This window comes from Chrysemys picta, chromosome 3 (genome assembly GCF_011386835.1).
Source record: "Chrysemys picta bellii isolate R12L10 chromosome 3, ASM1138683v2, whole genome shotgun sequence".
Taxonomy (NCBI): Eukaryota; Metazoa; Chordata; order Testudines; family Emydidae; genus Chrysemys; species Chrysemys picta.
The window spans coordinates 100,205,567-100,224,127 of record NC_088793.1 but is presented as its reverse complement, the minus strand read 5'-3'; the positions used below and the strand labels follow the sequence as shown (position 1 = coordinate 100,224,127).

Genomic DNA, 18,561 nt, shown 5'->3' with positions numbered 1-18,561 from the left:
GAAGAAGTTTGTTTCTTTAATGAATTGATACATTGAGTGACATTACTTTCTGTAACTAATGTAGAGCAACAATGGCTAGAGCCCTTCAAATCTTTGTGCTTTCAGAAGTATGTAATAAGGATAGAAATGGTATGAAGTAGCATGAGGCTGGGCAGAGCAATGCCAAAAAGGCCAAAAGACATCTCTTCTACTTAGCCATCTACTTCTAGTTTCCACTGGCCCCACTTGGCAAATGCTGAACATTATAAACTTTTATATACAGGTTTGCGCTGGAGATGAACTTCTTTAGTGATCCACAGTGAGCATTTTTTAGTTGTCGAAACGTACTAGATAGAGGCTATTCTGGTTGTGTAGATGTTTTTAGAATTTATCTAAATTGGGTTTATACCATGAACACTTCTTACGGTTAAGACATTTGCTTTTGTTATTATTAGCACTGTAGATGTTCATGATGTATAAAGGTAAAAGCCTGAATTTTCAATAGTGTCCACTGATTATGGGTGCCTCAGTTTTTGGGTGCCCAACTTGAGACCCCTTAAAAGGAGCCTGATTTTCGGAAAGTTCTGAACACCCACATTTTATGTTGGAAAAATTAAGGCCTGTTTAAGGTTTCCTAAATTTGGCAGTCAGAATCACTATACTTTTTTGAAAATTTAGGCCATGGTCCTTGCCTTCTGGAAATAACTTTGGAAGTAAAAATCGAGAGCCAATAAACCACATGGGTAAGGGTTGGCAGGAAACAATTAAAACACAATTTTTGAATAGTGGTCATGATGAAACTTGCTTACCTTGATTTACACCAGGGGTTGGCAACCTTTGAGAAGTGGAGTGCCGAGTCTTCATTTATTCACTCTAATTTATGGTTTCACATGCCAGTAATACATTTTAATCTGTTTAGAAGGTGTCTTTCTATAAGTCTGTAATATATAACTAAACTATTGTTATATGTAAATTAAATAAGGTTTCAAAATGTTTCAGAAGCTTCATTTAAAATTAAATTAAAATGCAGAGCCCCCCCGGACCGGTGGCCAGGACCCGGGCAGTGTGAATGCCACTGAAAATCAGCTCGCGTACCGCAGGTTGCCTACCCCTGATGTACACTATTGTGCTTGTTGTTAATGCAAGTCTCCAATCGTTCGTATGGGCTGTTAAGTGTTGGTAGGTGGGTGGTTGGATGTACAAGTGATGAATTAGATTGGTTTCAGCCTTAACTCTAAACTCTTTCTTTTTTCCCCCCCTGGAAGAATATATCAGCCTTTTTTGTGGAATGTGATTTGAACATGGTTTCTTTTAGATGTATATAATTCAGATAGTGTGTTCAAGTGTTTGAAGCCAGAGGTGTTGCTTCCTTTTTACTCACATAACACTGACCTCCTGACTCCTCTGTCAGGTATCCTGACTAGAACACATTTCAACTTCATTTGGAAAATCAGCTGTGTGAGAGAATTTATTCTTACAAAAAATTTTTTATGTCAAACTACTTTTAAAATAGCCACCATGAACCAGATATTACTGGGCCTGGTTTTGTCTACAGATCTGTGCACAAGTCTCAGTGTAACTGAATATAATTGGGCACACTATGTCCAGTCAGTGCCTTTCAGTATTAATAACAATGGAAAGAGGTTCACTCTTGCACTTTCATCCTCCGTTTCTTTATCCACTTAGTTATAGATGGGTGATGGGATTGCAGGTATGTGAAGGTACAAGGCCTCTGCTCATGTGAATTTAGGGAGCCAAAGCCCTTACATTTCTTAAATTTCTTCCTTATATGTGTGGAAAACCCACATAGATGAAAATCTGGCCCATACTTAAGCTATCTTCACATAAACTTTGAGGCTATCTTGTCAAGGACAATCTGAATATATTCGCATCATTAAAGCAAACATAACCATATTGCAGGTTTCATTTGATGTAGGCTCTGGGAGACTGTTAACAGCCAAATTAACAAATGGGGCTAACATATCTCTATCTTGCAGAATCATCTAGATCAAGAGTTTTTAGCAAAACACTAAAGGAGGTGTTATAAAGTTTTGTGGTAAGCACCTCTGTCTGACAGGAAGTTGAGATTTGTACAGTAAGAAAGCAGCATTGACTGAACCCTTTTTTTGTATTTATTAATTATTCCAAGCCAGGCAGAATGCTGTCTGGATACTGGATAAAGTAACTTTAAAAATAACTAGGTCACTTTTTAACTCTTTTGGGAAGCAAAAGGTAGTTAAGCACTGGAATAAAGTGCCTAACGTGATTGTGGAATCTGTTATTGGAGGTTTTTAAGAACAGGTTAGACAAACACCTGTCAGGACTGGTCTAGTTATTACTTAATCCTGCGTTGAGAGCAGGGGACTGGATTAGATGACCTCTTGAGGTCCCTTACAACCCTACACTTTTCTGATTCTGTGTGCTTAACTTTAAACCGTGAGTAGTCCTATTGAATTCAATGAAATTACTCGCATAGGCACATGTTTAAATGTTTTGCTGGATTGAGGCCAGCGTTCATGGCATCTTGCAGAATCATTCAAGCATTTAAACTGGTAGTGGCAAAATGGATCAGGGATCATCTAGGGAGCTGAGGGTGGCAACAAGCAGACAAATACATATGTGAGTGGTTTCAGCAGCCGGACACTTCCCTTCCCCCAACCCCATTCCCTGGCAGTCGCAGGAATTTCCTGCAGCAGAGGAGGAAATTTGGAAACTTTCCTTCTGCCCTGCTGTTTCTCTCTTCCTTCCCCTCTCCCAAAACTCCATTGGCCAATAAGAGGCAAGAGTGAGTGACAGTCTTTGAAACCTGACTTAGCCTTTTCAGGGTCCCCAGAACTTCTGTCCCTTAGTAGTGCTGGGGCAGGATTTACATTTACACCCAGTGACTAGATACAGGTTCAGAATTGTAAAAGGGATGAAGGCTATGGAGATGGGCAGGACTCCTTTCTTTTGTAGCGTGAAGGGTTGGGGGATAAGAATGGCTGGCTGGGGAACTACAAATGAATTTATTCATTTGTAAGTGCAGTTTGAGTATGGAAAAATTCTACCTTAAATAAATAAATGGAGATATCCTCTCTCCTAGAACTGGAAGGGACCTTGAAAGGTCATCGAGTCCAGCCCCCTGGACCTAGCACTAGCAGGACCAAGTACTGATTTTACCCCAGATCCCTAAGTGGCCCACTCAAGGATTGAACTCTCAACCCTGGGTTTAGCAGGCCAATACTCAAACCACTGAGCTAGCCCTACCTTGGTTCTGTAAGGGTGAATTACAATCGTGTTAGCAGGCATACCGTAATGTCGGCTAATCTCCTTTGCTGCTCAGAAATGATGATGGATAAGAAAAGGTAATGCCATGATTAATTAGGTCAAATGAAATCAAACATCACATCAAATTATGTTTACTTCACAAATAAAATATTAAGTAAGTAACACTAGTGTAATATGTAGTCCATGAGTTGGGAATTTTGCAAGACTTTATATTACTTAGAGTTACTGGTATATAAATGTTTCAGTTTAAACTCCGCTGTAGCTGATTTTCATTTAACAAGAAGAACTGTATGGCTAAGGGCCTGTGCATCAAGATGTATACAAAGAAATTTTGCTTTCTATCACATCTTTCTTATAAACTTTATCTCAAAGGCTTTGTAATGTTAAATTTAGTTGAAATGAATTGGTGTGAAGAGGAAAAGAAGATTTTAAGAGGTATAGACAAAGGAAAACCTCTGCATTTGAGAGATTAATTCAGATGAAGTGACAGATAAGGGTAATCAAAAGAAAGGAGAAATTGCTTTTTTTTCATCAGCTGTGTTGAGACTGTGAATAGAGAGGGACTGGGGGAAGGGGGGAGAGAGACAGGGTCCATGAGGTAGGCTGGATTAAGTACATGGAGGGTCTTAAGAACAAGATATAGATTGTCTTGACTGCCTAGATCAATTTCAGGGGCAATACATTGCAGAGGGGAAATTTCCTTAAATTTGTGTCTCCTTTTTACAGTTGCCCGTGTGCCATTAGTTTATTTGTTCTTGCCACATTACCACAAAACTATTAGTTGAGCCATAAAAATAGCATATACACCAACAGTAAAAGATACAAGAATGCCTTTATTGGGATAAAACACTGATTCTCCAGTATGGAGATGGGATGAATCATGTTAATTGTGCACTGTTGGGTATTACATTCTTTTCCTTGAAGAATGTGTCTAATGTTGCTTCTGAAGCATTTTTGAGGTAGCAAGTTGGCTAGACAAATTCTTGACATTTCAGTAGGCCATACTAATAAGCACCAATAAACAGAGAGCACTAGTACAGACAAAATTCTAAATATCATTTAAATATCAACATTTTTTACCTTGCCCAGCAGTTTATAATGTCAGTATTAAAGTATAAAGTTTTATACAGACAATCAAGTTTTTGTGTGCTTTTGTCACATTGCTGTACATATGAGCTATACTCGTAGACTAAGTCAGAAGTACAGAAACAGACTGTACACAAGCAGTTTAATACGTTTAGTTTATGTTCAAAGGAAAAACAGTTTCCTATTACCATTTAAAATATAAGAAGGCCAGCAATTCATACTGTGACCAATGCAAAATTGTTAAATTGTCAGTTTCAAACAGCTTTACTGAGTTTTGTTTGTGGCTGTAATAATAGTCTAAATAAATTATGGTAATTTAGCATGTGTACTGAAGATGTATACACCTGGAATTTCCACATATCCCATGGATTCAAACTCCAGGAGCATTTTTGCTAACAGTGTTTCACTTAAAACAAACAAAATCTAGACCCAGGGGTAGGCAACCTATGGCACGTGTGCCGAAGGCGGCACGCGAGCTGATTTTCAGTGGCACTCACACTGCCCGAGTCCTGGCCACCGGTCCGGGTGGCTCTGCATTTTAATTTAATTTTAAATGAAGCTTCTTAAACATTTTAAAAACCTTATTTACTTTACAGACAACAATAGTTTAGTTATATATTATAGACTTATCGAAAGACCTTCTAAAAATGTTAAAATGTATGACTGGCACGTGAAACCTTAAATTAGCGTGAATAAATGAAGCCTCGGCACACCACTTCTGAAAGGTTGCTGATCCCTGATCTAGACCTTCTAGTTACAAAGAGCCTTCTAAGAGCTGTGCTCTATGCTAGAAAAAAATCACATTGCTAACAGGAGCCAGCAATAGGTTAAGCATCAGTTCATCTACACCTGGTTTAACTGCAAGTATAAACCATTAAAAACTGATTTGAGCATCAAACAAGTCTTCCCTATATTTGAGGGGTTCAGATGCTGAACAGTCCCTCTTGTCCCCCCCCACCTCACCCCCCACCCCCACCCACCCCGCTCCCGGTCTACAGTTTCAGATGAACTGGGTGTCAGGAATGGGTTATTAATTTATTTGTGTAGACCAGACCTAAACGGCAACCAATTCACTCTTCTAATGCTAAGTCTGCAGTTGGAACAGTGAAACAATACCACCAAGAGGTGTCAGTTGCCCTGTTCGTCTCAAGAGAGGAACTCTTTCACTTCTCTCAATAGTTAACTTAGATGCCTAATAATTATTTATTATAATTTTTTGTTCACAGAAAATTAGTATTTTCATAGCAGTACAATTAAAGTTTTCTTATGATTAAATTCTCTGTACATTCTTTCAGTCCATGTACTTCTGTAGTGTTCTTACTTACCTTTGTTTTTCGTTAGCAGCTTTTTTTGGTTTAATCTGTAGTTTTCATGCAGTATTATTGTAAGACTGTACTCACCATTATTGACTTTTCTCACAAAAAGACATATCAGAAGCCTGGTATATTTGAGCTACTAGTGTATTGCCTCTCCCCATAACTGGAATGAAATGTTTATATTCACTGTTCTGTGGGTTCATGCTGATAGATTTTTCCTTTTGAGAGAATTAAACATTAACTATTTTGAATTTATGCCAGTCCCCAGGGAAAGAATAGATTAGCCTGTTTCCATCAGTTATGGCTTTCGTTCAATAGTGCTACATTAAAATGGTGTTCCGATTGTATGTGCATTTGACCCATTAGTTACCATTAGACATTTTTTCTCCAGAGACACCTTTTGGACTTGATCCTGTCCTGGCTTAATATATGCATCACTGTAAACACGTCAAAAATCCTTGTTGTTCTAAGGATGTTTTGTGAATAGAAATATCTTGTAAGATACATAAGAATGGCCACAGTGGGTCAAACCAAAGGTCCATACATCCCAGTATTCTGTCCTCCAGCAGTGGCCAGTGCCAGGTGCTTCAGAGGGAATGAACAGAACAGGTAATCATCCAGTGATCCAGGTAATATCTTTTAATGGTGTAACTTCTGTTGGTGGAAGATACAAGCTTTTGAACTACTCAGAGTTCTTCAGGTCTGGGAAGAGAAATCAGTGTGTCTGAGCTAAATACAAGTTGGGACAGATAGTTTAACGTAATGGGTAACGCATGTTGGGGGGGGGGCAATAAAGATTATAATGTTCTGTAAAAGAGGTTTGGAGTTAGGCCATTAAGAGTGAGCAGGTTTTATATATATTGATTATATTTTCATCCTCTGGACAAAAGCCCTAAATTCTCATAGATTTCCACCACAACTTCAATTACCACTCATCCATCAAACTCTCTACAATGTTTCCACAAAGCATCAACTCTGGATGCCACAGTTAACGTCAACTGTGAAACCCTACAAATGACTATATATAAGAAATGCATGGATCACCATGCTTACCTCCACAGAGCCAGTAAACACCCAAGAACACAAAGGAATCTGTTCTCTACAGCCAAGCACTTAGATACCACAGAATTTGCTATGAAGAGAAAGTCCAGGATGTACACTTAAAACCACAAAAAGAAGAACAGGAGGACTTGTGGCACCTTAGAGACTAACAAATTTATTAGAGCATAAGCTTTCGTGGACTACAGCCCACTTCTTATGCATCCGAAGAAGTGGGCTGTAGTCCACGAAAGCTTATGCTCTAATAAATTTGTTAGTCTCTAAGGTGCCACAAGTCCTCCTGTTCTTCTTTTTGCGGATACAGACTAACACGGCTGCTACTCTGAAACTTAAAACCACCACATTAATCAAGGATACCACTAGAGAAGAAGATTGCATCATGGAAAGGACCACCCAAATACCCTGGAAGAACCCACTTCAATACAGGGGGCAAAAAACCACCGATAGCACATACCTCTATCTGTCACCTCACACTGGAATCCATATGGGGTATCATCAAATAGTTGCAACCAATATTTGATGGTGCCCACATCCTGAAAGAAATCTTTGCCACACCCTTCTCTTCTGGCCTTAAAACAACCCCCCAAACCTTGCCAAGCTAGTCATCAGAAGCAAGCTCTCCACGGACCAGGATGCACCAACTAAAAGTGGCACCAGACCCTGTCAGAAAACAGATACAAAACCTGCAGACATATCTCCACTGCTACAATGATAAATGCCCCCCCTACACAACACCTTTCAAGATTCATGGGTCCTACACATACTTATCACATGTGGTGTACCTCATCCAGTGCATCAGATACCCCAATAAAAATTATGTGAGTGAAACCAGACAATCACTATGCTCTCAAATAAGCTCTCACAGAAAATAAGACACAAAACCATCATATCAGCTATGGATGAACACTTTTCACAAAATGATCACCACATATCTGATCTTTCAATACTTGTCCCAGAGGAAACTTCCATAAGCACTTCAAAAGATGAACCTGGGAACTTAAATTCATAATGCTGCTAGACACCAGAAACCATGGACTTAAGAGACGCTGGTTTCATAGCTCATTACAACAATCTGACATACATCTGCCAGCTGACTCTTAATGTGGTCTTTTATGTAAACCTCTTTTACATAACAATCTAACGCTTATTACGCAGGCCAGCTCAAGCAACCTCCTACAGCATCTTACCCTTTATGCTTAACATCTGTCGCGACTTGTATTTAGCATAGACACTCATATTTCTTTCCCCAGACCTAGGGCATGTCTACACTACAAACTTTTGTTAACTCAAGTTAGGTTGACATAATCTGCCACAGATAGTATATTGCTTGTGTACGTGCATGCGTACTTGGCTCCTTACGTTGGTGCTGTGCCTACTCCACATGAGTGCTTGTTTCAATGCACAGAGTGGTGCACGATGGGTAGGTATCCCAGTGTGCTACTCGCCACCATCCAGCGCACTGTCTTTTGGGAAGTTTTGGCAATGCATAGTGGGGCAGAAACGAGCTTCACTGGGATGACTGGAATTGTGAGATAAAGTTCCCATCGTGCAGCTTTTTCCACCTCCAACTGCCATCTTTATTCCATAGTTTTCCACACCTATTTTTAAAATCCCACAAACCCACATGGGGCTTGTCACTGTCCACCATCTCTGACAAAAGTGTGGAACCTGTACAACTCTGCTCTATTGTCATGAGCGTTGCAAGCACAGGATGCGTGACTCTCCAGTATTTGCAGAGCTGCAGAAAGAGCTGTGGAGAACATGACGGTTTCCTGGAGGGCAAATTGCTGTAGGACATAGCGAGAACCAATTCAACATTGTTGGCATAGATGCTGGAACTATGAGGTATCCTGGGGGTGCTGCCACATCCCCTGGCTTGAAGTGCTTTCCATTATGTACAGGGTTTACAGTTTGGTTCGCTGGCTCTCAGAACCCGCACTATACAAATTGTCCCAGCATTCCTGATTGGTGGTGGTGGTCAAAGAGTGGTTGCAAATGGTGGAGTGCTGCTTTTTGGGCATGAGAAATGAGCACTGACTGGTGAGATCACACTGTAATGTCACTGAGATGACAAGAAGTGTCTGCAGAACTTTTGGATGTGCAAGGCCACATTCCTAGAACTGTGCACTGAGCTTGCCTGAGCCTTCCAGAATCTGGACACCAGAGTGAGAGCTTCACTGACAGAGGAGAAGTATCAATCACACTGTGGAAATTTGCAATGATAGATTGCTACTGGTCAGTGGGAAATCATTTTGGAGTTGGAAAAATCCAGTGTGCAGGCCATTGTCATGCAAATGTGCGGGGCCATTAATCATCTCCTGCTACACAGGACTGTGACTCTGTGCAGCTTGCAGGATATAATGGATGGATTTGCAGTGATCGGATTCGTGAACTGCAGTGAAGTGATAGACAGCACACACATCCCTATTTTGGCACCAGACCACCTTGCTCCAGAGTACATCAGCAGAAAGGACTATTTTTCTATGGTTATGCAAGTGCCAGTGGATCGCTGGGGATACTTCACTGACATCAGTGTTGGCTGGTCAGGGAAGGTGCCTGACACCAACATCGTTAAGAACACAGGACTGTTCAAAAAGCTGAAAGCAGGGACTTGCTTTCCTGACTGGTGGATTTACCATTGGCAATGCCAGTAGTGATCCTGGGAGACCCAGCCTACCCTTACTCTACGGCTCATGAAACTGTACAGTGGTGACCTCAACAGCACCAAGGAACGATTCAACTCTACTGGTTCAGCAGGTGCAGAGTGGGAGTTGAATGTGCTTTTAGTCGTTTGAAGGGGTGATGACGTTGACTCACAAGACTGGATCTCAGTGAGAAAAATATCCCAGTGATTATAGCTGTCTGCAGTGTCCTGCATAATATCTGTGAAGCAAAAGGAGAAAAGATGCCTCTGGGTGGAGGGTAAAGTTGGAACATCTGTCTGCTGAGTTTCAACAGCCAGATACAAGGGTTATCAGAAGACCTCACCAAGGACCTGTATGGTTCAGGAAGGCTTTGAAAGAGCATTTTAACAGTGAGCCATAGTGTTGTGGTGTGCTATGCTCTACCTGGCCCTGCAGTGTGGGTGTCTATTAGGAATTGTGTGGTGCTTGGTGCAAATTTATGAATAGAACACTGACAGTGTATCTATTAATTTTGTGGTGCTTGCTATATGATGATGACACTATTTGTAAAAGATCCTATGAGTTGTCAGTGTTCAATAACTAAGTGGGTGCTTTCAGTACCGCCAGGCATTCAGCAGCATATGTTGGGAACTAATAAAGATGAATTATTTTCCAAACAATATTTTATTGAGTAATGAAAACACTTCAAAAATTCTGTACAAGTTAAAAACAAACGTTAACTTAATAAATTCCTGGATCAGAGCTTAAAGGGGGTGTGACGTTAATGTTCACTTACGTCTTCCAACATATGTTACCTTTATTTTGTTAGCCTAAGTGTTATCTGTACTCATTCACTGTACATAGCTATAGTTTTAATGATTTATAATTATCAAAGTGCTAAATCTCACTATTTATAATTACTCATTTTATATTTCAATGTTATAAGTCAGTATACGAGGAAGAGTTATGGGAAACATGATTCTTTAATGTCAACATTTCCTACCGTCTTTAAACATGAGTTTTTTTCACCCAAAGTCCAGTTTTATTTGTGAGTCATTACAAAGCAACTTTGTTAGAAATTTTCCTGTGAATGCATTTTGAGTGGTGGCTCGATTTTTATGGTCTTGGTAGTTGCTTTTAATGATACCTTAACAATGTCCACTGAAGATAGGACAAGAAGTAATGGGCTTAATCTGCAGCAAAGGAGATTTAAATGAGATATTAGGGAAAGCTTTCTAACTATAAGGGTAGTTAAGCATTGGAATAGAGTTCCAGGGGAGCTTGTGAAATCCCCATAATTGGAGGTTTTTCAGAGGAGGTTGGAGAAACACTTGCCGGGGATGGTATAGGTTTACTTGGTCCTGCTTCTGCGCAAGGGGTTAGACTTGATGACCTTTCGAGAGCCCTTCCAGCCCTACATATCTACAGTTTCGCCTATATTAGAATCATAAGGTGTATCTGGTTTTATATATTTAATGAGAGCAGCCATTTTGGGGGGGGGGGTACAGTATTTGCCTGCAAATAAAGTGCTTTAAAGTGCACTATTTCTACTTCATGCTTTAGTGTATGCCTCACAAACCTCAGTTCTTTCAGTTTTTCTTCCTCATGAGTGATTCTACAGTCTCCCAAATTAAAAGGAATTTGTTGTTGTTTTATGAGCTCATCTCAACAGGGGAGAGAGACTTATCCTGGAAGAAGCTGGAAAACACTGATATTAGTTCACAATCAATGCAAAAAATAGTTGCTCAGGGTTGTAACCCTCTAAAATGCTTGTTTGAACAAAAGATACCTTTAAAGCTGCTAAATCAAATTATTATGGTTGCCTGAGAATTCAAATACTAAATACTTTTATAGATGTTTTCATAATCTATTATAAGAAAAATGTTGTAACAAATTCTTCAGAAATGAAATAAATTATCTTAACCTGTTGGTCTGATCTTTCAGTTTACAAGTGTAACTACCTGGCATTGAAGAGAACCCACTCTTGTTAACTTTCTCTCTCTTTATCATATAATTTCTAAATTTCTTACATTTTAAACTTGACTTTTATTGATGTGACTAGCATTTCAGGAATTAAGACTTTCACAAGTGTGTTAAATCTTCCAATAAGAAATTTTTGTTTGTTTTGGTTGCTTGTTAAAGTTCTTGCGGAGTAATAATCAGCCATTTCCCATTTGTAGGTTTACCCTGGCTATTCACCTTTAATGTGAAGTTTTATCCTCCTGATCCTTCACAGTTGACTGAAGACATTACCAGGTATGCATATTTTAATATAAAACTTGATAATCAGTGTTTTTTTTATATTGTACACTCTGCAAGTCAACAACTTACTTGCTTCCTGTGTTTTGAATTCACATTGCAGATTTTCTCTCTCTCCCCACTCCTTCCCCTCCTCCCTCATAGAATAAGGGAACAGAGAGGCCCTAGGTGTGGGAGGAAACTTATCCTGGGCACAGACTTCAGGATGGCCTGGAAGTTTAAATATTCTGTCTGCTGCTACAGCACAGTTTGACTATACTGTGCAATGCTGCTGCTTTTTGTAGCCAGTAGGAAGTGAGTAGGAGTTGGAGACTTCGCATGATGACATCACGCAGCTTTTTTGCCCCCAGTTCACAGGATGAGCAGTCCTGAGCTGGGGTGAGACCTGGGACTCAGTGGATCTGATAAGGCCTCCAGGGGACCTCCCAAATGAGGGAGGAGGAAGCTAATTGAAATGGGGGGAGGGGCTAATGAAGGGGTCCAGAAGGAAGAGGGAGAAAGTAAAAATTATAGCAAGAGACCAGAGGATGAGGATAGAAATGGGATAGAGTGGAGCAGCATGGTAGCAGGGAGGAGACCAGAAAAGGGAATGAACCTCTTAAGGGTCAGAGGCGTGGAGCCGTGGATGTTGAGGGGCTGTCACTATATTCGGATGTAAGCAGTAGGGTAACTTGTGTTGATATGAGAACAGAGAAAAGTAGAAAGAGTTTAAAGAAAATGGGAAATATTTTTTTCCTTAAGAGTTGTCTTGGTTTACTGTTGCAGCATTAAACAGTTAATTGTGGTTTGTAACTTGCTGAAGTGTTTTGAGGGGGATACAGAAATAGTCCAGATAATTTATTTTTAGTTGTCAAACATTTATCAAATAGAATTTATTAAATACAGTGTATAGCAAACACAGACTGTATGACAATGGTATATAAAGGATTTATTGGTACTTGTTTAAAATTATTTTCATAATTCACCACTTAGTAGCTTCCCCATTTGTGAGAAAAATGACCACTCCAAACATAAGATATACAAAATAAACTACATATACAGTCTATAATTGTCTCTCATTCCACAGGTAGTAGTATAGCTAATTGTATTCGTGTTCAATTAATCTAAAACAAGCTTTAGGTGTCCATGCTGGCTATAAAACAATTTTCTGAAAATTAAGTTGGGCTTTTAGATTGTGTTCAATTAATGTAAATAGTTTTATCCTTGATTATCTTTGAAATTTTCTAAATCCCCAATACTTTGAGCTTCACTATGAATTCAAAATAAACTAGTAAAAAATAAAATTTACTTTTTGTTTAGTATGTCATGTAAGATTACTTTGTGTGTGCATGGCATAAGGCTTTATGGACAAGAGTTGCAAGGTACAAGATAAATGTAATTACTCACATGGATACGACCTGTGTGAGGGATGCAAGTGTTCACTGCTTATTGATATAGTATGCATTCCTGTGTTGTATGGTATGACTGGTTGGATTACATGCTGCAAAAAAAATTAGATATATTACTGAAGTTTTAAAATCAAACCCTAGATTTCAATGAAAAATATATCATCCATTTTTAAATGGATTGTACCTAGGGTGACCAGGGTGAAAAATTGGCACGAGGGTAGGAGGTGATAGAAGACTATATGAGAGAGAGACCCAAAAATCGGGAGTGTCCCTATAAAATCGGACATCTGGTCACCCTAATTGTACCAAGCCTGAAAATGAACATGACACAGTTGGTAAGCAAGTTTTATTATGTAAAGGTAGACCCATACTGCTCATTTGTACTGGGACCCAGAATATTTCTAACCGATTTATGAAAGATATATTGATTCTTATACTAAAACTGTAACTCCAAATCCTTTGTTTTTAGTTGACAAAATCAATCAGAAATGGAACTTTGTCTCTGTGTAATGGTTCGATCAGTGCTTTCGGTTTTTTAAAGCAGACTATTGGAACTACTTGTTTGGACAGATTTTACTCAGCTTTGTGCATGTGTGCTCTCACAAATTTCCTGCAGGAATATTTCTGTTTACCATAAGTAACTTTTTTTTTCCTTTTTGCAGATATTTCCTATGCCTACAGCTTCGTCAGGATATTGCTTCTGGCCGACTGCCATGTTCTTTTGTGACTCATGCCCTCCTTGGTTCATATACTCTGCAGGCCGAGCTAGGAGACTATGATTCAGAGGAGCACCATAACCATTACATCAGCGAATTCCAATTTGCACCCAATCAAACAAAAGAGATGGAGGAGAAAGTAGTAGAACTGCACAAAACACACAGGTGTGTCAGACCTGGTGGGAATAAAGTATGTTGATATGGTCTTGGTTACATCTGTCATTTCTCTTGATCTTAAAAATATGTATAAAATTGTGTTAGAATGAAGAAGTTTAGCACTACTATGAAAGTCTTACACGACTTACATAGCTACAACATTCTTTTATATGCATTTAAATGGAACTTGTCTTTAGTTTGACTTTCTTTTCATCATTTTTTTTCTTCTGTTTATTAAAGCCCTTTAGTAGGCTTTCCATCAAAAAAGTCAATTATGGATGGCTTCTTGCTTTAGCCAGTAAAAATAGCAATAAACATTTCAGCTGGGAAAGTTTTGAAGCTATATTTCATGATACGGGCTTTTTTACTTGCTTTTTAAGAACGATTGTCTGAATTTATTTCATTCAGAGATGTTTTGAATAATATGAAGAAAACATTCAGAATCTGAAATTCTTCATTTAAATTATTCAGTCTCTAAACTAGCTACCTTTGGATTATTAAAAATATATTTGTAATCTGATTACGAGGAGCCATTTTATGACACATGAAGATAGAATTAAAGTCCCAAAGTCTCATTACATTAAAAATATAAGTACATTGGCAATTGCTTTCAGTCAACAAAATAGATCATACATTTCTTTGCATTGCCCAAAGGCCAGAGCCCAGTGCCCTGAACTATACACTTTATGTAGTGTTGTTTTTTACCTTGAATAAACCATGGTCACTGTTTTAGTTTTGTTGATAATAGGAAAAATTATTCTTGTTCCCCTCATACTGATGGAAGGACGGTCGTCTTTTGTTAGCTAAATGCTATGAATGTAAATTTTAAGCTCCTTGGGGCAGGAACTGTCTTTTTGTTCTGTTTGTACAGCATCTAGCACAATGGGGTCCTGGTCCATGACTAGGCATTACCACAATACAAATAATAATAATAATAATGAATGAAGTCCTGAGCTATATTGGGAGCAAAACCCCCACTGTCTTCAATGGGGCCACTATTTGGGCATATATTGCTCTCTAGATACTGTATAGTTATGTGTGCAAAGTGTGCAGTCTAAGTCAGAAAAGGTTAACCTTTCTATGTTGAACATTTGAGAAAATAAATGTACCTTATTTACTGACCTTGGCATTTTAAAGGATACCAGTGAAATTCTGAAATTCACACCTCAGCAAGGTGTGGGGGAGGATAGATTCCTACCTCTGGTGGTGGTACCAGGGAGGGCTCTAACTTTTTTGCCGCCCCAGGCAAAAAAGAAGAGCGCCGCCCTGCCATAACACACCCCCCCCCCCCCCAGAGCTGTGCTGCCCAAACCCCCGTCCCCCGAGCACCTCGCCAGGCAGCCTAAACCCCCACCTCCCCCTCCCCCCCAGCGCCTCGCCAGGCCACCCAAACCCCGAGCGCCTTGCCGGGCCACCCAAACCCCCGTCCCCCTCCCCCCAAGTGCCTCACCGAGCTGCCCAAACCCCCGCCCCCCGAGCGCCTTGCCGGGCCGCCCAAACCCCCGGAGCGTCGCACCGTGCAGCCTAAACCCCTGCCTCCCCCTCCCCCCCAGCGCCTCGCCGGGCCGCCCAAACCCCCGGAGCGTCACACCGCGCAGCCCAAACCCCCCCCCCCCCCCCCCCGAGCGCCTCGCCACACCAGTCTAACCCCCAGAGCGCTGTGTTACCCAAACCCCCACCGCCCGAGCGCCGGGCCATGCCGCCGAAGCGCCCCCCTCCCCCCCCCCCCCCACCGCCTCACTGCTGAAACACCCCCCACGTTGCCTGGCCGAAACAAAAAAAAAACCCACAAAAATACCTCGAGCGCCGCCCCGCCGAACAACAACAACAAAAAAACACCGAGAGCGCCCCCCGCCACCCCTTCTAAGGTGCCGCCCCAAGCACGTGCTTGGTCGGCTGGTGCCTGGAGCTAGCCCTGGGTGGTACTGTTTGACCTGGACACCGTTTTCTGCAAGGATGGCTTACCAGGGAAGCAAAGAATTTTAAATGTCTATGGATCTGTCCTGGCAACTGAAAAGGATCAATATATTTAAATGAAAGATTAGAATATGGAATATTTCAGAGTGCAGTAAAAATTATGTAGCACCTGTAAAGCACTGAAATCCATGATGGTCATGCTCATGACTTTCTCTTTTCCTGATAAGTTAGTGAATGTGTCTTTAAGAGAGTGGTACACCACTACCTCAATATAACGCGCCCCGATAGAACATGAATTCGGATATAACGCGGTAAAGCAGTGCTCCGGGCGGGGGGGGGGGGGGGGGCGGCGCCGGCTGCACATTCCGGCGGATCAAAGCAAGTTCAATATAACGCGGTTTCACCTATAACGCTCCTGAGGACAGCGTTATATCGAGGTAGAGGTGTACGTATTTTTTAAAAGATCTTTATAATTAAAAACAAAACTCTGCTAGTCACAGCCCTTCTGTCAGGGCAATTAGGGAGATCATCTACTCCAGTGTCACAGAGAGGGCTGGGAAAACTCAGCAGATGACTGTTTAACATGATCCAAAGTGACTTTTCAATCTTATAACTTCATAAAAAATGCTGATTGAGTTATACTGAGTCATGGAAGAGATCCTTGATTCTGTTTGTGGGAGAAGAAGTGAGGGAAAAGTGGAAGCCAGTTCTTTGAAGTGGGAAAAAGTGTGTATGTGTGTGTGTGGGGGGGGGAGATGTTTGAGTAGGTTATAATTTAAAATTGTGTTGCAGCACTAAAGATAGTAAATGCTACCAAGAAAATATAATATACTATGAATGAAAATATACATACCTATGGCTCTGGGGAGAGAAATACAGATACGTGCAAAAGTATTCATGATTTAGACTCCTCTAATCTGAAATATTTAACATACCCTAAATGTAGCTGTTTTCACTAGGTTTTATGATCTTGATATTTATTTTTGACAGTAAACTGAAGTAATCTTTTAATGGTTCTAGGGGTTTGACTCCAGCACAGGCAGATTCTCATTTCTTAGAAAATGCCAAGAGGCTTTCCATGTATGGAGTGGACTTGCATCATGCCAAGGTATTGAACTATTTTTTTCTGAAAAATACTTGCCATTACAGAGCACAATAAAGATGGACCACTCAACCTGAAGATATATGTACACTTGAAGGGCTTGCATTTAAGTATCTTTATCTGCTATACTATCTGGCGGTCATGTTAATTATTCAGTTTATGGGCATAGGAACCATGAGAGTTTATCTTCAGTCTACGATTATTTAGCCCATGTGGCTCCATACTTACAGGTTGGGAAAAACAACCTTTATTCTTAGGAGCAACTAAGTTTGTTTTAAATGTTTATTCCAGTGATAGGCTTGGAGAGGCAAAGTGGAGCCTAAAATGTCTCTAGTGTTTTTTTTATACCAGTGGGAGTTACGTACAGATTTTGAATCTAGATGGTTGGAAATGAACTTCCATTTCTATTGATATTTTAATTTTGAAAAGTAAGCAAAAATTAATATAATCCAATTTAAAAAATCAATATTCGCAGAAAATCAGTAGCAAAATTCATTTAATGGACTCAGAATGCTAAATTAATCCAATATTTAAAAAGAGAAGCCAAAGTCAGATTTTTTTTATATAGTGTACAAATACTAGAGAAACCTTCTGTTTTATTCAGTGGAACTTGGAAAGGTAGTTGGGTCTTTATTAATGGCCTTTCCCAGTTGCTCTTGGAAATATTTGATGTAGGTACGCTAGTCTTTACTGGAGATGTATGGTAAATACATCTGCAACCTTACTTCCACCACTAGTAGAAGTTCATGATACCAGCTCACTCTTGTCTTGAATGGCTTTAAGAATTTTCACTCTTTCAGTGGTTCTAATGCTTGCAATTATTCCATAGCGATTTCTCATGGCAAGTAAAAGCTCTGACAAGAGCTCTATTTTCTGAGATCAGTTTTCAGCCCTTAGAATTCTTCCAGTCAATCTAGAATTTAGTGACAGCTGGATGTCAGCACTTCGTATTATTGCTGGTTGGTTGGGAGGATGTTGGTATTTGTTGTGCTATAATGTGGGGAAGTCTCTTCTCAAGACTTGCATTACATGCAATTCCTATCAGTAAGTATTTGCTTCTGCAAACTGAGATCAGACATTGTCATTGGGCCAAAATGATTAAAATGCTATCTGCCAGCACCTTGATTGAAGTGGCTAAGCTGACATTGTCAGCCAAATATCCAGGAGCGGCGCCAGGGTTTTTGCCGTCCTAGGCGGCAGCGCTCCTCCTCTGAACATTCGGCGGTGGGGGTCCTTCCACTCCGCATCGTCAGGGCACTTCGGTGGCGGGTCCCGGAGCGAGTGAAGGACCCTCCACCGAATTTCTGCCGAAGATCTGGAGCCAGAAGGACCCCCCACCGCCAAATTTCCACCGATGGCGGCAAAATGCCGCCCCCAAAATCCTGCCGCCCTAGGCGACCACCGGCCCTGCAAATATCCACTTCCTTCTCCATCTTAATTGAAGTAATAGCTATATATAACTGCACAATATGATATAACCAACCTGCTCTATTTTTCATAAAATCTGTAATGTTTGCAAGGCTTTGATTTTTTTTTTTTTCTTCTCCCTTTAATGCTTGCTGAAATGTTTGCTAACATCCATCACATCTCTACTGCTGATCAATTTCTAATCTAGGTTTTTATATGCCCCCTATCACCATCATTTTGGTGTGTTTTCTAAAATTGTAGCATGTACACATAGATGTGTCTTGT

At 40.3% G+C, this 18,561-nt stretch overlaps 1 protein-coding gene across 50 annotated transcripts in view; it reads left to right on the top strand.

Moving 5' to 3' along the window:
* The window catches only part of EPB41L2 (erythrocyte membrane protein band 4.1 like 2), a 238,808-nt gene that overhangs the window by 162,957 nt on the left and 57,290 nt on the right, over positions 1-18,561 (top strand). For all 50 annotated transcript variants that reach the window (XR_010599644.1, XR_010599642.1, XR_010599643.1 and 47 more), the window contains 3 exons: positions 11,512-11,587; positions 13,641-13,859; positions 16,788-16,875. Coding sequence is in view for 43 of the 50 variants with exons in the window: in XM_065588600.1 (XP_065444672.1) it covers positions 11,512-11,587; positions 13,641-13,859; positions 16,788-16,875 (383 nt within the window). In the remaining 7 variants the exon portion in view is untranslated. The remainder of the gene's footprint in view (positions 1-11,511; positions 11,588-13,640; positions 13,860-16,787; positions 16,876-18,561) is intronic.